At 46.7% G+C, this 21,840-nt stretch overlaps 1 protein-coding gene and 1 long non-coding RNA gene across 2 annotated transcripts; one reads left to right on the forward strand and one right to left on the reverse strand.

Annotated features, from left to right (window-relative positions):
- Positions 1 to 2,322: 2,322 nt before the first annotated feature.
- On the reverse strand, positions 2,323 to 4,351 carry LOC116993375. Its single transcript, XR_004417283.1, has 3 exons — positions 4,196 to 4,351; positions 3,862 to 4,057; positions 2,323 to 2,578 (listed from the first exon to the last, which is right to left on the reverse strand). It is a non-coding gene; the product is annotated as an uncharacterized LOC116993375 (long non-coding RNA).
- A 7,664-nt stretch (positions 4,352 to 12,015) lies between these two features.
- Positions 12,016 to 21,391, forward strand: OSTM1 (osteoclastogenesis associated transmembrane protein 1). The gene is made up of 6 exons (XM_033056322.1): positions 12,016 to 12,345; positions 15,203 to 15,317; positions 16,198 to 16,295; positions 17,270 to 17,434; positions 18,209 to 18,374; positions 18,682 to 21,391. The coding sequence occupies exons 1-6, from the start codon at positions 12,016 to 12,018 to the stop codon at positions 18,735 to 18,737; spliced, it is 930 nt and encodes a 309-aa protein (XP_032912213.1). The 3' UTR covers positions 18,738 to 21,391.
- Positions 21,392 to 21,840: the final 449 nt, after the last annotated feature.

Here is a 21,840-nt window from a genome sequence, read left to right on the forward strand (position 1 = left end):
CAGGAGAGAGTGGGAAGTGGCTGAGAGGGTGCGTGTAGCCGGGACACCTGGTCCTGAGCGCAGGGCGGTGTGCGGCGGGACCGGCCGGGAGCTGCCGGGGGGCGACAGACACAGTGAGACTTTTGAGAGGCGGCAAACATTGCCGCTTTCCACGCTGACACCTACAATTAGCCCAAAGAAGGCCGTGAATCCTTTACTCCTCGGCCAAGCGAGGGGCAAAGTTAGCGCTGACAGCCAGCTGCCAAGCCTCCCGCGGCTGATACCTTTCGGGCAAGTAAACAACTCGATAGCCACCAGCCTGCTGCTGCCCCCCCGGCTTTTGGGGGAAGTTTCCCCAAAGCCCTGCGGGTGTGGTGTCCTTCCTCCCCGGGGGACTGCCCGAAGCTGAGGAGCTTTGCCCGGGTTTGGATCTGTCTGTGTGATCAGAGAGAGGGGACAAGGAGGAAGGGAGCAGCTCTGGTGAAAGGAGGAGGCGATGCCCCCCTCGTGCTCCGTGGGGTACGAGGTGTCCGGGAGACAGCGGGAGGGAGTGGCTGATCCCAAGCTGGTCTTCCGGAAGGTGGGGGGCGGCGGGCGCTCCCCATTCCCCGCAGAGATGAAGACTCTGCTCTCAGCTTGCCGAGAAGCTCTCTCCCTAGCTGTTAGCAACCCGCAGGCTCACGGGTATCTTAGTGCAGACTTCATTTTTCTTTGCTGTGAAGCTTATTTTTTTCACTCTTTTTTTTTCAATCAACGAATAAACCTTTCAGCATAGGGTTTGGTTTTGGTTTAATTTTCCCCCTCTTCTTATTTTCCTTCTTGTCCTGTTCTCCCAGCCCGCAGATTTCAGTGCAAACCCGCCACTCCCTGCGGCCGTGTTTCCCCCGAGTGGCCCGGGCTGCTCGGGGCTGCCGGTGTCCCACGGGCTCGGTGCCGCGGCGGCCGCGCACGCCGGAGCCCGGAGCGGCCCCGGGGCCCGACCCGTTCCCGCTCGGCAATCCCTGCCGGGGAGCAGCACCCCGGTCGCGATGTCCTAGCCCGAATTTACATAAAAGTGCGGTCGCTTTGCATCATCCCTCATCTCTAAAGGGTGCTTGAAGAACTCGAGACACTCTGCAGTCCTAATTAGTGATTTTTGTCCTCTTGTTACGGGGCTCAGCATCTCATGCAAATGAACTCTTCATCGCCGGCACCATTACCCCTGCGCCAGAATTAACTGACTCTTATCTTTAATGATATGCCGCTGAACTTCTCGGAGCCCGGCTAGCTTTTTATCTTGATTACTCTAATCAATAAGAAATGATAGAGTAAAATTATAAACTCTATTGGCTTTTGAATGTTGCCGACAAGCCCTCTAGATGCGCTCCTCTTTCATTGTTATTTATTAAAATCATCTTCAGCTAACTGCGGATGCAAATAGGGAAATGAACCGGCGAGGGGGCCCTGCACGGAGGGATCCCCCCCTCTCCTTGATGGAGCCCCGCCGGGTGGGCTCAGATGGGGGCAGTGGGGCTTTGTAAACAAATGTCTCTTCTTTTACCAGAAACGCGAGTAAAAAAAACCCACCAAAAAACCAAACAAAGAAACCGAAAAACAAAACAAAAATTGCACACACACACACACAAAAAAAACCCCAACAACACAAAAAACCACCAAAAAACCCCAAAAAACCAACCCAAACCAAAACAGCAACAAACCAAACCACAACCCCCCAAGCGCTTCCCTTCACAACAAACTGGGACATCCCCCTCCTCCCCAAGGCCCGACGCCCTCGGGGCGGGGGCGGGGAGAGGGCAGGCGCGGGTGGGAAAAAATGGGAAGGTGGCCCTGGCCCGCGGCTTCCCGTGGAGGGAGGACACGAAGGGCCCGATCCTGGCCGGCTTCCCCCATCCCAAAGGAGCCAGAAGCAGTGTGTAGGACCCGGACGTAACCCCCTCCTCCCCGCAAGGTCAGCAAACACCCGCTCCTCGCTGGAGGTAACAGGGGATCAATACTAAACCAGCGGCAGCCCAAGTCGCCGTGGCGGAGACTTTTCCACAGCCTGATCTGTGCGGGGCTGGCCGGGAATGTGCCCCTCACTCCGCCGCTTCCCTCGCCTGCCCGCCAGCTCGGTCTGCCCGAAAACGTCTTTTCTTATCTGTCAGCAATAATTAGATATCCTTGCAGTGACAGAGGGATGCACGGCACCAGCACTTTGTCTTTGGGGGAAGGAATACGTGGGTATGCGCGCACAAACACAGGCACGGAAAGCGCCAATTTTGCTGCTGCCTTTTCCTCCCCCCTTTCCTTCCCCACCCCCCCTTCTTCCCCCTCCCCTTTTTGAATCTCAAGGAGTGGCTCTGATCGGGCCCGTGGGTTCCCAGGGCTCCCAGAGCCCGTTCCCCGGCGGCCCGGGCGGGTGCAGCCCCTGCGAAGGAATTCGGGCACATCCCGGGCTGGTAGCGCAGATCGCTGCTCCGCAGCCGTTCCTCTGTTCTGCCCCGCTCCTTTCCTCCCTTCTTTCCTTCCAGCGAGGAGTCAGTTCGCTGTCAGTGCCCGAGATTTTAGCCAAATTGTTAGGTGGGTGAGAGGAGAGGCATGTAGGTGGCAATTTTCAAGGCTGTCGAACAGAAAAGAATACATTTAGTTCCCTGCATGAAAATGAAACCTCTCTTAAATCAGTTTTTAGGGTAGAAACACGTTGGTTCTAATGAATGGTCTGGGGGCCGTCATTTCGTCCCTCTCTGAGAGACGGATTTCATGGCATTTCCGAACCCCGGGGTTGAAGTTAACAAATCCCCGGCTCTTTGCGATCACCCGTGGGAGAAATTTTCCATATTTATTTCAACCCGTAGTCTTTAAGCATGTAGAATACCAACAGAAAACACTTTCCCCCCTGAGGAGTTTAATTACTTTTAATAATTTCAATACAAACCTGTTCTTATCTCTTAGGGAGATAATTAATCAGAGCAAATGAAGAGTTGCAATGGGTTGGACGGATAAAATAAAATTAAAAATTCACGAGGGACAAAACCAGGGTTTTTTTCTTATATCGGACACATGGTGGGTTTTTTTCTAAATATTCAGAAGACATACGGGCACATAAAATATGTAATTGGCGTATAATGGAGCGGTACACAGGGGAAGACTAACGAAGTAGTCGTAGGCATGAAAATTGAAGTTGTGTGCCACAAAGACAGACCCTTCCATGGGGGAAGGGCTGAATGTGGCAAAATCATGTAAAATCTCCGTTCTCAGTAACATCTCGTTATTAGGAATGATGACTAAACCTCCAGGATTATTCTGGACTGTAAGTTATCAAGAGCCCACTAATTTCACATTAAAACCCATTGACTGCAACAGCGTGATTGAAGGGTTTTTAACAATTAACATAATCAGAAAATGAGCGGAGATAATTTTTATTCAACTCATTACTTTTTAATCATGTATTTCTTTTAATTAATATCTTCTCCGTGAAAATAACAAAAAGCCGAGTCCCAAAGCGGCCCCGGGCAGGGGAGGTGACCCCAGTGGCGGCGTTGGGGCGGGCCGGGGGGCTGGGGGCGGCAGGGTAGGGGGGCTCGGGGGAGCGGGGCGGGAGGGCGGCATCGCTCTCAAAGCCAGAGCCGGGGCTGCAGCCACGGCCGCTGCCCGAAACAACCCCTTCCCCATGCCAAAAAAACCCGGCTTGTATCGGACTCTAGGACCCCCGTCACCCCTAAACCCGCTACCCATGGGCGCAGGACAGCACCGAGCGAGCTTTCCCCAGCGGCTGTCCGCAGCCCTACCCTGCCCAGGAGAAAAGGGTGGGAGGCTTTGGGGGCAGTGAGGTTGCCTGTCCGGTCGCTGGTGTTAACAGGTTGCTGCTGCCGCTCAGCCCCACTCCCTCGGCACCCACCTCACCTGTGACAGGGGCAGCGTGCCCGGCTCCCGTGTGCCTGAGGCTGTGGAGGGGTCCTGCGCACCCCCGGGTGTGTGCTGGGTTTCTCTGTCCTTTGCTCTGCTGAGCTGTGTAAGCCTCCCCTATGGCGAGTTCAGGAGTTGTGAGTAAGGGAACACCTGGCTTGGAAAAACAGCCCCAAATCTGGTCTCCGTGTTTCTGCGCTCCGAAGGAGAAAAAGAAAAAAAATTAAAAAAAAAAAAATCACAGCTGCTCTCCAGAGGTCTGCGCGGGAGTGAGCTCCGGGGGCTGCCCCAGCACTGTCCTCGCCGAGACAGAGCAAGCGGAAGGGCGCACCTGAAGTCTGTCCATCCATCTGTCCACCCGTCTGGACACTCATGTATCCTCCCGATCCCCGCCTGCCCCACGGTGCCCCCGGGAGGGCTGCGGGGGGAGAGCCCCGGACCCCGGGCCCAGCACCTCGCCACAAGGAGCCGGGCGGGGAGAGTTCCTGCCGCGGGTGCCCGGCTGCTGGACGGAGCTCCCAGAGAGCGGGGGCTGGCCCCAGTCCGTGCTGGGGACTCTCTGTGCTTCTGTGTGTGTGTGTGTGTGTGTGTGTGTGTGTGTGTGTGTGTGTCCGCTTCCACCGCGCGTGAACATGTTGAAAATCCCGTGGGAAATTCCCGGGATAACCCGTTCCTTATTTTTTAAAAATCATTTGTAGACGAAGGTGTGCAGGCTCTGAATAGCTGGAAGACGGTGAGACATCAATTCACATAAGACAGTCCCAGACTCACAGACCCGTGCTGCTCAGAAAGACTTGGCCAAGCTGCAGAAGAATTGACAGGCTCGTGCTGTATAATTAATTCCTCTCTTTCAAACACTTCAATTAATACAGTCTAGAAAGGTAAGAAAGTAAAATTCTATTCTTTCATAGATTGTCACAGCCTGACCTCTCCCCTGCCGCTGAAACTTCCCTTCTTGAAAATTTACTCGGGGTCCCTTGCCCCTGGAAAGAGCCAGTGTAAATGTCCCCCTAAATATGGACTGGAGCTAAATTCTGCCAGCCAGAGATTTCAGGGTCATGGTTTGGCCAGGATGGCCAGGCTGCCGGCACTGTCCCTGCAGCAAGGTTTGTATAGTCTCTCCTCCCAGGGAAAGATTGAGTGCACAGTATTTAATCGGTTTTAAGACTGGAAATGGGTTGTGAGTTTTTCACGTGTTGTTGCTGTTCGTTAGTTGTTTAGATTTTTTTTTTTTTTTTTTCGGTGTGGAGAAGGGGTAGAATGACCATTTCTAAAAATAAAATCACTCTAAATGGACAAAATAATTTTGAAAAGAAGCTATTGCAAATAAAACATCCATACATTTTCTCCCAACACTTGAAGTGAACACTTTGTATTCACTACATGTGATATTTGCAACTGTGACAGTATTTGTTGCTGTTGTTGTTTTTTTAATATTAATTCCATGTGAATCCTTGGAAGAGGGGAAGTGGCTTTCATGTCACAGCAGCAAGCTGGAAGTGAAAAATGGTGGTGAACACTGCAAAGTATGAAGGCAACTGTTCACAAAATTTCATCCAGTCTTCAGCTGCCTGTTGCCTTTTGGAAGTGCCTGTTGGTGCCTGCTATCCATCTGGTACTCAGTATTATGTTTTACAGCTTCTTGACCAAAGTATGCTCACTTTCTCACAGGCACACAACCTCAGTGAACTATGTTGAACGGACTTGAAAATTTGGCCCATCATAGAAACCACAACGGACTAATGCTGGTGACATACCCCAGGTGGAAACAACGCTTGGCTCTTCCTCACCTTGTTGTTACAGTAACCTAAAACTGTGCTGAATACTCTTTTTTTTTTTTCCCTTTTTTGCTCCTTTCTCAGAATTAAATAGATGGGGAGTACTTCAGGTAAGATTGCAACTCTGCAGGATAGTCAATGCTTACATTTAATACATTGCTGAAATAACCTGCCATGTTTATGCTGTCTTCTGTTAATGCTCATCTTGCTGTGATCCTTTTCCCAGAGAAGAAAGGGAAAACCTTTTCTAGAAGACCATATTAGAGAACAGATGATTTTCTACTGCAACATGTAAAAGGAAGTACCTAGGTACAATTCAAAGAAGACATGTAAAGCAAAAACTCACCGGGACAAATGTGTATGGAGACACTTGCAAAAATATTCTTTCTTCCTTAGCTGATTAGTTCAGATGTTCATGTCAGCTCCTGCTTCTACCCTGGCCACATAAGCATGGGAGGGAAGGACTCCTGCTTCTGGAGGGTGTCTTCCACTCGTCCCGTTCATCCTGGGCTCATCCCAGAGGGGCTGCAACACAACAAGTGAAACTTGACAGGTGTACTAGTGGATCCAATGTCAGTCAAAGCCCAGCCACTCTGCCTTATGAGACATGTTTTAGGCTTGTGCATTGGGAACTTGATGAAATTCAATGGAGATATACGAGTAGCAGGAAACAATCTGTGCAAAAGGGAAGAACAGTTTTGGTTTGCTTCCCCCTGGAGAAGAGAGTGGGATGATACCACACTGACCCCAGGGTAACTAAGAGCAAAACTTGGCTCACTGTATATCTCTGAGCGTGGACAGTTATCCACACTGCAGTGAGCTATAAAAAGAATATAGCTTACATGTTATTTGTGTTGATCAAGAAGTTATTTGTGGTAATTTTGCTGTTATGCTGCTCCTCATCTTTCTGCTGGGTTTTAAATATTACCTTCAGATGTCTTTTTTCATACTTTACTTTTCTATACATTAGCTATTTCATCGGTATCATCCTGTTTTACTGACATAAAAAATATCCAGTCTAACAGCTCTTCTTTCATTTCATAACGAACAGCACAATTAAGACTTAATTAGATGCATATGAGTAAGGAAATGGCAATGCCACACAGGACCTTAAATGTGGTATCATTCAGTTGCTCAAGTGCAGAATCCTGGGAAAAAAAATCCAGACAAAAAAAAATCCCATCAACTTAGTTCTAGCTGTATCTTTACAGACTGGCATGATTGCCACTGACAATTATTGTTTTTCTAGTCATTATTCTAAAAATACAATGTACCTATTTTTTTTCCCTTTCCACAGTAAAAACTCTGACAGGTGCATGGAAATGACATTTCTCCCTGCATTGGATTCACAGAGAGGATTATATGCAAGCATTTAAGGTCTAAGCAAAGATCATATGGCACTACATGTAATTTCTGAAGCTATTATGCTGTTATATGTCTACAGAAGGAAAAAAAGCCTTCATACAAAGAGGTGGGGTAGTTTTCTCTCTTCAGAAGTGTGCTGGTGCTAAATAGGGAAGAGAGGTAGCTGATGTACGGCCTGTCATGGTGTTTTCTCTGTATTTGTCTGGAAAGGGAAAACTGCTGCTGGCTTTCTGGCTTACCATCACAGGTCACTCCAGTGCCTCCTGATAGCCCAGCCCCAGGGACAGGACAGTGTCCAGGACTCCTCCACCCAGCTTGTTCCAGCTAAAGGTGGCTTGACCAGAGGCTACAACAAGAGACTTCAGGAGCAGGTGGATGTAGAAAACGGGTCCTGGCCAGGTCTCTGTAGACAGTAATAGTCAGGAAAATAACTTTTGATCCTTTGAGGATGCCAAATGCAGATCCAACCTGTTCCTAAGTGAACAGCTAGCAAAAGCAGGGGTTAGCTGTACTAAGTAGCATCTAACCCTAAACCTTACTCTGACATGGAGGAGATTTGTGATTCTCCAAAATGAGAACATGGTGATTTGCTTAGGTGAGCTAAGAGCCTGTTACACGATTTTCCATAGAATTGCCTAAGATGAGCATCTTGCAGTTGAGTTGGACAGCCTGGCACCACAGACCTAGCCGCAGCTCTTTGGAAAACTGTGATGCTATGAGTGTTCCCTTGTTTCATTTGGCAATTCAGAGAATAAACCAATTTGCAGAATATTCCTAAAAAAGCATTCTGTATGAGGCAGTGGTACACATTTTCTATAACTATAACATTGAAGAAGCTATAGTTGGTGATAGTAGCTTCTTGTCCTTACTCAGAGAAGGAAGTTCCTGAGTGTGTCTTCACTTTTCCAGTGTCTGATCTTTCAAGTAGCTGATGCAACATTATTGCTCCTAAACGCTCCAGGTAGAATTTGGCATCTGATAGATTTCGGGAGTTTTTGAATTAAGGACTGAAATGATTGTGAATCAACTGCTTTTTGTTTTCCTGACTTTTGAGTCCTTTTGCTCATTCTTCATGGTTTAGTGCAGGTGTGACTCTATCTTCTTGCCCTGAGTGAGAAGGTTTTCGCATTATTTGCTAACCACATAGAAAAATAATGCTCCAAATTGACAATGCCTCAACAGTTAACACTCTAACAGTTTAGGTAACACATTTATTTCCTCACAAGTTGGTTGTCAAGGGTGTGTGAAGATGTGTGTGTACCCTGTATTAATTACATATGTGCTACTCTTTCCTGAACTGTTTTCTGATTCTCTGTGGAATCTGGAAAACAGGGATTTAATCAGGTGATCCACAGTTAGGCTTTGACATCAGCCACAAGAAGCACACGAAGGAGCTAACAGTGGTGCTATGAATTAGGAGGGATGTGCAGGACTGTGATGGAGAGCAGGAGAAAAAGCTTTCCATAGGCAGGGAATATATATAATACACTGATCCTGTTTTCACATTGAGCTTTGTAAACTTTGTAATGAAATTAGTCAAGATTAAAAAATACTTCCATTTCTGCAATGTCAGAAACAGCCCTCACACCTTCCTGCTCTTACCAGCCCCTATTTCAGATGATGGATAGTCTACCTCCCGTGCAACAGTTTTGGCCTAGGAGGCAAAGCCCTTTTCTCCCTTTCTTCCTGCCCTCTGAGCTGCTGCCTGCCCCAGTCTCCGTTAGGGAGGCCATTGCTCTCCCCAAGCGCCAGCCTTCCAGTCACACCTGACTCCTTTCACTCTTAATCGTCACTTAATTTTCTGTCACTGCCTTGACACTTGATCTGTTCCTCTTTTTCCAAACCTCCGGTGTAAAGGTTTTATCCAACTCATTCTTCAAAGATAACAAGAAAACTTGAAAAAATTGTTTGTTTCTCAGCTCACAGTGGCATAGCTCAGGAAAAAGAAGGAACCAGGGAGACTGACAATCAGAGGGGAAAAAACAGGTTCACAGCTTCAAACTGTTCATTTTCCCTGGTTGACACTGCCATTTCCTCAGATCCAGCAAGATGGCATAGGAAATCAATATTCATTTTCTGTGTTCAATTTCTGCACTTTAAAGGAAAGATTTTTTCCTTCTGTGGAATAATTCTCTTGTCTGTAGTCAGGGCAGGTATTTAAACTCTTGGATATGTTTTGAAGAATAATTAGGTATACCCACACAAGATTTCTGATATTCTTGAATATTTCTGAGATTTGCCGGCCAAGGCCAAGTCCTGTTTGTGAGTACAACCCCTTTGATGAGGTCGAGCAGAAAGGTAATGATGCCAAGTCTATGACAAAATTAACTGAATGAGCTTGACATCTGAGTTCTCAGTGCAAATGCCTGTTTCTGTTTAGTAACCTAATTTATCTGTTATCAGAGAAGGGGACCATACCTTCTTCATGTCCAGTTCTGAACCACAGCTGAAAAAGTTGGTGACTTTCTGTCCTTTGCTTTGTAGTGTCATGTTTATTTTGGATAAAAAGGAGAAGCAGGTAGTGACCAGACATCTTCCTTGTTGGGCTGTAGCAACTGGTTACACCTCAGAGATCTCATCCAAAACTCTTGAGCTTTTTTTCCTTTATTCTCCCTCCTCCCAGTTTTCTTTTTTTTTTTTTTAAAAAAAATCTTTTTCCCTTTTCCCTTTCTGTTTTCCCTCTCCACTACTTCCGAGTCCAGTTTTCACACGCAGGAGGAGCACATTATCTCGCAGAGAATATTAAAGTCTCTTAAGACGTGGAAAGCGCATCCCCCTTGACCCGCGAGATGAAGGTGCAGCTCTGCCCCCGCCAGCCGGTCCCTCCTGGTGCCCGCAGACCCACGCACGGGAGAGCCCCGGTGAGGATGCCGAGAGCCTGGCCTGGGGCGTGTTTGTATCGCTTCCCCGGGGTGCAGCTGCTGTCGGGGCGGTGTGGGACAGGCCGAGGTCCCTTTGCAGCCCCCTCGGTGGGGCCATCCGCGGGAGTGCTGCTGCCCTCTCCCGGGGGGATGCGGGCAGCCCGGACGGGCCGCCCCCGCCCAGCCCCGCTCCGCAGGGACACCCCGCTCTACAGGGACACCCTGCCCTGCAGGGACACCCCGTTCTGCAGGGACACCCTGCCCTGCAAGGGACACCCCACTCCGCAGGGACAACCCGCACTGTAAGGTCACCCTGCCCTGCAGGGACACCCCGTTCTGCGGGAACACCCCGCCCTGCAAGGGACACCCCGCACCGCAGGGATACACCGCTCCCAGCTCGGACAAACGGGACTCTCCGGACGCCGGCTGGTCCGAGGGTGGCTTAGGGGTGGCAAGTGGCGGCTGTCCCCGTCCCAGGGCTGCGGTGCCGGCTTGGTGCGGGCAGCGCCGCCGCCCCAGGGTGTCTCGGTGTTTTGGCTGCACCTCTGCCAGGGAGTGTGACAATCTTCTGGTGCCGGGGCCAGCTGGGCACACGCGTCCTGCTCAGCAGCCTCAGGCTTCCACTTGCCAGATGCGGTCCCCAAACCAGCAGGCGCTGTGCGGGAGGGTATTGCCTGTCCTTGGAGAAAACCTCGGTGGGACTTGCCTGGAGTCTGGGCAGCAAGGCTCAGGGAAGGTCCGGTACCCAAACCAGGGCCCTCGCCCTGGTCATTTACAGGCAGAGACAGCGTGGTACATTTTTGACCACACTGCCGCATTTGTCTGTGTCATACTCGTGACGCGGTTTTCATTTGTTTTATTCATGGCTTTGAAGGCCAGTTCTTTAGAAGAGCCATTCAGGACGCTCCAAAAAGCCAGATGTTCCCTGTTGGGTGCTCCTTTGCCTTGTGATGGCCTCTTTATCACCACCTTTACTTCCGTGCTTTCACAAATCTGTCTTGGACATTTCCGTGCCGTAGTTTACTGCACGACTGGCACAAGCCAGCCCCAGGTGGGCCGGGTGACACGGGCTGGTGGAGCTGGGTACAACTGGTTGTTCTGGGAGCCACTTCAGTCCTGAGCTCCCAGTAGCTGCCAAAACTGTCACGGCGCTGTCGGCCAGCACTGTGTCCTATCACCACAGCCATGTGTACAGTATTGAATCGGCTGCAAAAAATTGATGGGGCCATTCCTGCATGGCTCTGTTATTCCCGAAGGCACCATGTTATGGAATCGCTGTCTTTTACCTCTCTGATGTGTGTCTTACCAGAGCTCTACAAACCCCAGACTCGGTGAGAAGCCCATGGAAGTGGCTGAAAAGAGCTTGAGTCAGCGGGAACGGGCACGTGGTCAAGGTCCTGCCAGACAGAGTTATCAGATAGCCTGGCACTTCAACCCCGGGAACTGCTCTACTCACTTCTTCCGCTCTGAGAAGAGTTTTCCTTTCGGTGGCTGTGGTTTTGTTCAGAGTCGGCCACGGGGAGGTTTGGAGCCAGGTACCAACAAAGATGTCCAGCTTCAGACAAAACGTTGGAAATACTTTGTTGGCAGAAAGTTGCAGTTTATTTCCCCATCATAATTTCTTTCTCTGTTTGGGAGATGGTTTATCCTTAAATTGTTGCTGCAATTCAGCATATTTTAAAGCCACTTCCCACAGGAGAGATACTCTCAAACCCCCTTCTCGGATGAAGAGAGTATGACCTGGATGAAAGGCACGGCACAGAAACCGCGCTCCCCGTGGAGCAGGATGCGCCCGAGACAGGTACATCCCGCGGGCACGGGCACAGCTCGTAGGTACTCCCAGCCCTGGGAACACACCAGCGCCGTGTCCCGGGATCGGCCTCCGGGATGAAACCCCCGGGATGGACCCCCGGGATGGACCCCCGGGATGAGCCCCCGGGACGGAACCCCTGGGATGGACCCCCGGGATGAGCCCCCGGGATGGACCGATGGACCCCCGGCATGAGCTCCCGCTCCCCGGGACCACCCGTGTCGGCCCCGCCCCTTTCTCCGCCCCCGCCCCGCTCTCAGCCAATCAACGGCGGCGCCCCGCGGCGGGGGCCGGCTCTTTCCCGGCGCGGCGCTTCCGGTTCCTCGGCGCGGCCGCCATGGCGCCGCCGTGGTGCCTGTGCTGGGCGCTGCTGCCGGCGCTAGCGCTTGCCCTTCTCGGCCTCGCCGCCGCCGCGGGGCCGCGCCAGACCCCGGCGCTGGAGCTGGCGGAGGAGCTGGCGGAGGAGCTGTGGAGCGCGGGGCTGCCCGGCGACCTGCCCGAGCTGGAGCCCGAGTGCCGCAGCCTCCTGGCCGCCTTCGCGGAGGGCAGCGCGGCGCTGACGGGCTGCCTGGGCCGGCGTGCCCGCCCGGTGCGGCTGTGCCAGGGCTGCCACGGCCACTACCGCCGCCTGCTCGCGCAGTACGACAGCATCGCCCGCGCCGTCGGGGTGCGTCCGTGGGGCCCGGGGGGTGCGCGGCTGCCGGGGCGGGCTGGGGGCCTGGCCCCTCTCCTGGAGGCTGCCAGGCCTGTGAGTTGGGTGGCGGGGCACGGCAGGTGGCGGTGGGATCCTCGGGAAGAGGCTGAAAGGCTCGCTGGGGTGCGCAGGGCAGTTTGGCAGAGGCTGGGCGTGTTTGCGAAGCGCTGCTGCCAGGGATGGCCGCCTCCCGCTCTGTTGTGGCCCATCCGTACCGCCAGCTCCTGCCACGGCCGGGGGCAAGGAGCTCCACCTGCAGAGAAAGCGGCGCGAGTGGAAAAACTTGAGTTGTTCTTGCTGATGTAGCAATGGCTGAAACAGAGCTCTGGCTCACAGGTTGTATGAACGCTAATGGGGAGCGCTGCTAGAGCTTCCCGGAAAATTGATGGTGTGAAGCTGTGGCGAGTGAGGCACATCATCTTGTGAGGAGCCATGTCACAGTGTTCTCGGCCCCAAAGCTGATGGGAGTGTGTGTAGAATGCCTGAGCACTGCCTGGGGTCAGTGCACCCTGCTGGTGGGAGAACTTTGGCTGAAACTGGGTCTGTATCCTCCAGACTTTGATCGTGCTTTGTTTTGGTTTGTTGGTTTTTTTTTTTTTTCTTTTTTTTCGCCCTCCTTTTCTTTGTGTTAGACGTGGTTCATGGCTTGTTTTGTGTGTTCTCATCAAGTTGATCCATTTGTAAAAGTTAGTTCCTTGGGATGATGTGCGGATGACGTTAGTGAATCAGACCAAAGGACGTTTGTTCTGTGATGATGGCGAAAAGTGGGTGCCCTGGTAAGAGAACAGACAGAGAGCAAGTGTATAGGAGTGTATGCCCTAGATTGTGCTTTCAGTCTGGGGATTTCTGAATTCCAAGATTTAGAATTGCCATTGATGAGAAAAATCTGTTGCTCTTCAAGCCCAGACAATAAATAGGTTCCACAGTGGTCTGCAGACCATTTCACTGCACAGTTTCCTGTTAGAGAAGTATCAGTGTTGCTTGTGAGCAGTGTTTTGGGTTGTTTTCCGATTTCCCCTCACCACCCCAGTGCTTGTAGTGGAAGAGTGCGTGCATGTTCTCTTGGTAATTGTCCTTTCCAGGGCAAATATGTAGCGAGTGGTCTTTTGTTTTAGTTTGCAAACTTGTGGTCTATTTGTTTCTTTTATGGAAGCTGTTCCACATCAGTTTCCATAAAAGAAGCGCTAGGTCGTGTGAAGGTGAGAAATTAAATGTGTGATTCTCTTGGGTGCTTTTACCATTGTATTTTGGCTAGGATTAAGTAGCCAAAATGTATTCCAGTACTTAGAATATGTATGAACTCATTGGAGCAGCTGTGCTTGAGTACTAGCAGCCTGGGAGCACTTGTCCACTATATCGTGTGGAAGACACAGCTGTTGGCTTTCCTTTTGGATGTGGTTTAACTCACCAGGTGAATAAAGGAGGTGGCCTTCTTGCAACCTCAGTCCATGACTACAATTAATCAGGTATCTGATGTTTGTATCTTAACAGTAGTTAGGAGTGCAACGTGACAGAAGCAGCCAGTTTAAGTTTTGGACTTCTCTGAAATATAAAATCCTCTTCAGGCTAATTAAAGACTCAATCAGACAAGCTTTATTTAAGGAATGATTTAGGTCTATGTGATTCAGTTTCGGTAAAGTGCTTTTTTCCTTCTCATGAGGCCAGGTGGTGAGGAAGCTTCACAGCCTTTGTGAAGCAACCAGGGTTTCCTGCATAAACAACATTCTTGCATATCTGTAATTTAGTAGAAATGAAAGCAAGCGAACGTGGGAGTTACCAGATGTGGTAATATTTGACTTCTGCAGTTGAGCCTCCAGGGGAAAGTTCTTATTTAACCTTCCCTTCCTATTTTAACAAAATGAGGCAGAAACTGTATCTCTTGTAAAGCAGTGTAAAGAACAAGTTTCTCATTAAAGAGATTATTTTTTCTGTGTCCCACGTCACTCATCAAAGAGGCTTTTGGCAGCTTTGGCAATTTTGAGAAGTGCTTAAGTCAATTTAGCAGCCAGACACCAGGAGCTAGAGCATGGGAGTCAGCTGACTGGAGGCCATGGTTCTGTATCTGAATTCTGATCAGAATACTTCCTGTTTATTCTGCAATTACTTTTACAGTCACTGTGTGTTTTTTATGAGCTTGGTCCAGAGAATAGGTTGCTGTAAGAGTTGTGGCAGAGACTGCTTTGAGGATGGGGTTGCACTGAATGGCTCACTAAGACAGACGAGCTTGGTACCTGTGTCTGGGGAGGGTGAGAGCTTGGCCTGGTCATGTACTTGGGCGAGTGAGCACGGGCATTGCTCCACAGAAGACTCTGTTCCTAGTGTTGCTGCATTGGGGAAAGTTTGCTGCTGATAGGCTATGTTGGTGCAGCAGTTTTGGAGGCTGTTTCTGTTTGGGTTTGGTTTGTTTGAGGCCAGTCTGCTGGTTCAGCTTTTTCAAGTATTTCTTTTGACTAAAGAGAGCAGCCCTGTCCTCTCCTCTGCACATGCCTTGAGCTGGCTCCCAGGGCCATGGCCCAGGAAGGGATGAATGTGAGCCACCTAGCAGAGAAGGTCATGTCTATGTGCTTGTTTTTTCTTTTTTGCTTGCCATGTGATTTTTGACAGTTGCAGTAGACCTGCAAAGACTGTGTGCAGTAAGCTGTGTTGCTCACAGTATGAGTTGGAGGATCAAAAGATTTTTGTTCCATCACTTCTTCTCTGCCTTTTCCAGAAATATCCATGTGATGTGTTGTGATTGTTTTAGATGCACTTGTGTAAAATGCATTTCAAAAATTCTCCTCTGTATTTTTAACACTTGTTTGCTTCCTTTCTTGTTTCCTTTTATTTCTAGAATTCCTCTGAGAGTCACAATTGTGCCAAAAGCATCTTGACCTCAGACAGGCTGCAGATAGTTGTGACCCTTTCGGAGTTCTTCAATGAAACCTGGGAGGCAGCCAACTGCGCAAGTACGTGACTCATTCTGTAGCTCTCATGCTACTGTGATGACGTAGCCCCTAAAATTTGCACAGATCAGAATTGTATGTATTTGTTTGGATACAGCCAGTAGATAACAAATCCTGAACTATAGCCACTCCAAGAGTGTTTTGTAAGGGCCAAAATATGAGGGCAGTAGTCTGCCAGAAAACTAAAAAGAAAAATGGTGTTTACTACTTTCAGGAGAATTTTTTAGGATGTTGGCTTGCTTTCATGGTGCTGTTGCTGAGCTCCAAAATTCCTCAAATACTGTTGTTTTTAAAGGTCTGTCTGATTAGAGCACCTGAAGTAGGGTAGCATGGACAGAAGTAGTAACATGGGGTTGAGCACGTGACTGGGAGGAAAGTCCCAGAGCTTCCCTCAAAGCTGGTAAAAAGCTCAGCTCTTTTCTTAAAGAATAATAACTGCACTGTGATTTCTACTATTGTGTTCATGGTCTAGCTGTTTCCTGGGTGCTCTCCATTTCATCTCTGCTGCTGGTGCTTCTGCTTCCACAAAATGGCTGTTACTGTTGCTGGGCAAAGCCAGATTTGTGGGCTGGGAAATAAAAGTAATGTCTTGTTTTATCTCGAAGTCCAAAGATAATTCAGTCCCCCTCTTCAGAAAGCTCTTGATGATAGTCTTCATCTTTCACTTAATCAAGGCCAATTAATTCTGAAATGTATTCTCGATGAAGCATTAGGTCAGCAGGTCTGAGATATCAGTGGCAGGCAGATAAGGAAACTGCAGTGTTGACTAGACCTGTCCTTTATAGTCGAGAGCTCTTTTTGCAGAAGTGGAGTGTCTGGGGCTTGCTGGCCGTGAACATGTTAGAAATTAAAATATCCCGGTGTTTTCCTTTCTTTTCAACAGATTGTTTAAAGAATAGCAGTGAGGGATTATCAAATTCTACTGAAGAATTCCTGGATTTATTCAATAAATCTCTGACATGTTTTGAACATAACCTTCAGGTATTTATGCTGTGTATTTAGGAGAAGCACTATATCCTCTAACTGCTACAAAAATTTTATTTTTGCTGAATAAACTGCAGATGCAGACCAGGCAAATAAACTGCTGCTGAGTTTGTGAATTGTAGGTAGATAAATCCATAATCGGTAAAATGCAGTTGTTTACAGACTGAGTGCCTGAAATTAATTCTAATTGATACTCACCTTGACTTCATTTTGTCTGTAATTGCAATGCTACTTCACATCAAGATTTCTGAATTCACAATAGTTGATAATTGCATAGTAAAAACCAGCATGTCTGTATGCTCTTGCTTTGTAGAATTGTTGTCTTTTGTGTAGAAATTCAGTCTTTAAATGTCCTTTTGATAGTATGGACTAGCTCAGAAGGACCAACCACCTTTAATTCTTGTAACATTTATTTGACTGTTAAAATTACTCATAGTTAAAGGTTGACCATATTGCAAAGACTATATAACTTCTTTAGTTAAATAAATGTGGTAATTGTCCTCAGAGAAAATGCCCTATATAGCCTAAGAAACTGCATATTCCATTTCAGAAACTGGCGAGATTTCAGGATCATTCAGTAGTAAAATGGGCTTACTTCAATGGGCATGGGACAATTCCTGAGGAAACTGTCTGCTTCTTTATTAATTCTTTCTAGGAAATGTGCCTTTATAGGCCTTGGTTAGGAGCTGTGTGGACTGGCCTATTGAGAACTTCAGGTGATTAAACTAGAACTTAACCCAGTGGTCAGTGGGTAGCTGATACAGCCATTACTGGGTTGAAATATCTTCAGAGATTGTAGTTTTCTTTTCAAGTATTCTGTGTTGCATTCATGGAGTGCTGAAGGCCACAGATGGAAAGGATTGCTTGGTGTGGCACAATCTGTCCCTATCAATGTAGCTCAGCAGTAACAACTGAAACAATTTTTTTAAAATGCCTTAAACTGTCATTCATTCAGAGTTTTATAACCTTAGGGGCAAGTCACTGATCTGTCACCAAATAACTACACAGAAGTATGTAAAAACTGCAACGAAACCTACACGAGATTGAATGACCTGTATAACCACCTGCAGAGGATGAACAGGCAAGGCGGTGAATCCGCGCACTCCGCACACTTGTGTATCGACGTGGAAGATGCCGTAAGTGTTTGTTAATACACTTTATTCATCAGAGTCGTTTGTGCTTTTCTTACTAGGATTGCTTTTTGCTTTGGGCGGGGGCAGTAGGGGCAGCAATGCTTTTGGCAGGCTGGTGTCCCGTGGTGGGAGGTGCTTTGTGGGGCTGTTCTGCGAGGTCCTGCCCTTGGGCAGTGCTGCAGGAGTGTGACTGAAGCTCCTGAGCGCATTCCAGTTTGAGTAGCTGCGCTTTCATTTCTTGTTACTGTGAAGGAAATGGATTAAAAAAAAAAAAATCTCTTAATCTTCTGGCTTTTAATGTGAGGCTTTACTGCTATTGTTCTAGCTGGTGTATTAGTTGATTCCCTATTACAGCAGCTGTTTCTAGGGATCCTCAGCATTGATGACATATGTTTGGAAAAAGCTTTGGTATATTATGGGGTTTTAATGGCTGGGGTGAAGGAGTGCTCCTCAAAAGTATGGGATTAGCCCTGTCCCCACAGACTGTTAGTAAGCTCTCTGGGAAATGGGCATGTAGCAGTGTCTACATGTATCTGAGTGTAGTTATGTTTTTGAAGCTTATGAAAGTTTTGATGTGAAATCTTGGCTCCATCTAAATAGTGCATTTCAACATTTCCAGGTATTTGCTGGCTTTTGTGGGGAGATGTGTTCAAATGCAATTTTCTGAGGTGATACTTGAACTCTTGCATGTCTTGAGGTCTGAGTGTTTGCCATGCCATGCTGCACAGAAAAAATGCATGTGCTTGCTTTCATGGTTTGCTTCTGTTTTCCTTTTAGATGAACATCACTCGGAAGCTTTGGAGCAGGACTTTCAACTGTTCTCTTCCTTGCAGTGATACAGTCCCAGTGATTGCAGTTTCATCCTTTATTCTCTTCCTACCTATTGTTTTTTATCTCAGTAGCTTCCTTCACTCAAAGCAGAAGAAACGGATACTCATTTTGCGTAAGTGGTGGTGTTGGCATTTCACTGTTGGAGTTGGGAGGTGCCAGGGATTTTCTTGGCTCTTGTGGCAGAGGAGGCCCAGCCAGATCTGCCTGCAGCTGTGCTGACGGCGCTAATAGCAACTATTAGTCTGCTGCTGTCCCCTGAAGAAGGGTAGCAAAGAGCTTCAGCCATATCTTTTCATTAAAGTTTCTGGACGTGAACAGAAAGCTGTTTGCAAGTCTGTGTCGCATAAATAGAGGGAGTGGAGAGACTAGTTTTGTGGAATTCTTTGTGTTTAATTTTCTTATAATTTTTCCCTTTCTAGCCAAGCGCATCCAGTCAAATGCCAATCTTGTGAACATCCAAGAAAAATACAGCTGAGCTGCAAAACAAAACCTGAGAACTGCTGCTGGTATACAGTGGGTACAATTGTGTTGGAATGAGGCCGGCACAAAAGAGGAGTTAATTATGGTTTAGTGTAATGATACAGAGCAACACAAGTTAAACAAAATGCTGTCTGACTTCTAAGCGAGGATATTAACAAACATGACAAGGCAGGGCTGTGTGACACTGTATGGACTCTGGTTTTGAAAAATCTGTGGTGTTTTTTTTTTTTTTTCCCCAGTCTTGGCTGAAGCTGGTGTTTTTCTGTTCCTAAGCTTTTGTACTTCACATTGGTAGAATATCTACACTTTCCTTGCTTGGTATTTTCCTATATTTGTTTCACAAAAACCTGAGATTTTAAATCTTTTTGAGGTGATTTTGATAGACAGACAAAATTTCAAGTACTATTTGATGTTTCTGCTTAAAACATTATTTTTAAATTCCACATAATATTCAGACTTGGGATGGAAGGAACCCTTTAAAAAGTTCCCACCTTTCCTATATCACTGAAAAGTCATGCTTGGCATCTGTTAAAAAAGAGGCATGAAATATGCAGAGAAGGTGGTAATATGTAGTGTCTAAAATGGCAACAAAAGCAGCACAACTGCCAATGCTGAACTTGAATAGTAATTACTGATGGCTGCAGTATTCTGTTTTCGCTGAAACTGGTAGCATATGTAGTCTTTTGCACACTTTAACCACTAAAATAATTGCTTTTCAAATCTTACATTTTCAGAAGCTAATTTTATGTACCTGCTTGGGTGACAAGGTCACTCTGTTTATTATGCCATTTCCTTTCTTTTTAAATTCTAACATTTTGGTGGTTTTTTATGTTTTTGTAGAGGAGAAGTGAGGTAAAGTCAAGTCACTGGAGATGCTGGATTTCCTGGTCTAGAGCTTGCTGTAGCTTAATATAGAGCTGTTTACAGGAACTTGGTAGGGTAAAAGTTGTGTTTTAGCAGTAAGTGAACCAGTGAGTTCTCTTACTTAAAAACCATTCTGAAGAACATAAATACACTGTGTTGGGAATTGGTGACTTTCAAGAAATAGTTTAAAAATATTATATCTGTGAAATAGATGGATGTAAACAAATTCAAATGTGCAAAACTCCAAAGCTGATGGAGAAATTAGTGCAATAAATGTGGGGATGGGTGGTACTGCTGTCAGGCTGTGGGCACAACTTAATGGCTGCAGCAGTAGTGGCAGTTCAGCTTGTTTATTGTATTTCTGATTGGGGAGAGTGGTGGGGTTTAAATTATTTATAGCTGTACCTGAAGTAAATGAATGCCTGAGTCTTTGCTCCAATTTTTACATATATAATTTCTAAACTTGAGATAAATAAAATAATGGTTATTACAGATAAAAGAAAAAATAAATTTCTCTTAGAATCTCTCTGATGTCTGTCAGAATGCCCCATGAAATAGTTGTATTTGATTTGCTTTGGAGCCTATAATATTGAATTTTTCCTTTGCACTAAGGCTCAAATAAATATATAAAAGTGTAACCAAACCAGTCCTAAAGCTCTTCAAATAATTGGTTTTATTCATTAATTTATTTTTATTCATTATTTCATTTTTTTCTTCTGTTAGGACATACTGTTGATTTTGAAGTCAAGTTTAATAAGCTTATTAAACAGTATGTTTAATAATAAATAAAATACTGTGTTAGCAATTGGTCCCACCCACATGATTGCCTTTTTGTGTCTTATCAGAAAGAAATACCGGTCTTCATCTGTTTAAAGTGTAAATTCCTAGATCAACAGTCACTTTGTTTTAGGTAGTTTACAACAATGATACAAAACTGTTTCTCATGCTTTTTGCATAACAGTACCTTCATTTGGCTGGGAGAGGCATGCTGCTTTTTAAGAAAAAATATTTTCTATATCTATTATTCTTAAACTTCAACTTTCTGGTACTTATTCAGCTGCCTGCTCTAATAGCATTACATTGATTTGGGACATCATATGATTGAGAGCTGTTCAAAGGAATCTTTCATTCGTGCAGATAAAGCCAGTTTGTATGTGCAGCATTTCAGAATGACAGCTTTTATACTGTAAGCGGTGGCTTTTTGAGCACATTCATGTTAAGTAGGTCTGAAAGTCATTACTTTTGGATATGGTGGTTAAGCACTTTAAAAAAAATCAGCTTTTCTTATTTTCCTGGCTCCTAAGCCAAACGGAAATACTCATGTGACTTTTGTTGTTTTTGATTTTAAAGCAGCAGCAAAGTTTACACTTGAGATTTTTAAAGTTAAATCTACTATTTTAACCTTTTTTTTTTCCTCCTCCGTCAACTTTCTACTGTAAACTTTCTTTACATAGTGTTACATTTTTGGTAGGATATTTCATATATAAATTGATTAATTCTTTTTATACTCTATTTGCTAGAGAAATGTGGAAGCAAACAGACTGTTGAAAGAGAAACAGAATTCTTTTGGCTGCTAGTCTTTCATCTTTATTTTTTGCCTTTTTGGTATTATATGTATTAAAAAACAAACTTTGAAATACTGGTTGTTTGTAATTTTTTTTTTTTTTTGTGGAAATAAAGATTTCTTACTGTGGGGGGGTAGCACTTTGATCCATATTTATATTTACTAGGAAACCCCTAAACGTGCTAAGCGAGCGCTAATAAAGATTGTCAATAAACAGTGAACAGCGTGGTTACTTAATTAATCTATATTAGTTTTATACTTCTCCTGTTCTGGGTTTGTGTTCAGAAGCACCTGCTTTACTCTTCTTCATTATGCTGTTTGTGGGACAACAGCATCAGAAAGGTGTTTTCAAAGCAGTGCTGTGCTGAATTACAGATCAGCAACTGCTGACAGGGTGGAGTTCCAGCTCTGCCCAAGCTTCCTGAAGTCTATGGAAAGGTTCGTGTTAGCTGCAACTGAGTTTCATGGGTGGGTGTGCAGAAGTAAGGCTGGTGTGGATAATTTGTGGGGAGGCTTTTGGTTGCCTGCACTGGCCCCTTAGAGCGTCAGCAGGCGCCGTGTCGGATCGCTGCAAGGTTTAAAAAGCAGCAGTGCACTGCCTCACCATGGAGAGAGTCGGGTGTCTCACCTGATGGCAGGAGCCTGGTGCTCTAGTGGTGGGATTTGCAAA

The sequence above is a fragment of the Catharus ustulatus genome, chromosome 3, assembly GCF_009819885.2.
Source record: "Catharus ustulatus isolate bCatUst1 chromosome 3, bCatUst1.pri.v2, whole genome shotgun sequence".
NCBI classification, from domain to species: domain Eukaryota; kingdom Metazoa; phylum Chordata; class Aves; order Passeriformes; family Turdidae; genus Catharus; species Catharus ustulatus.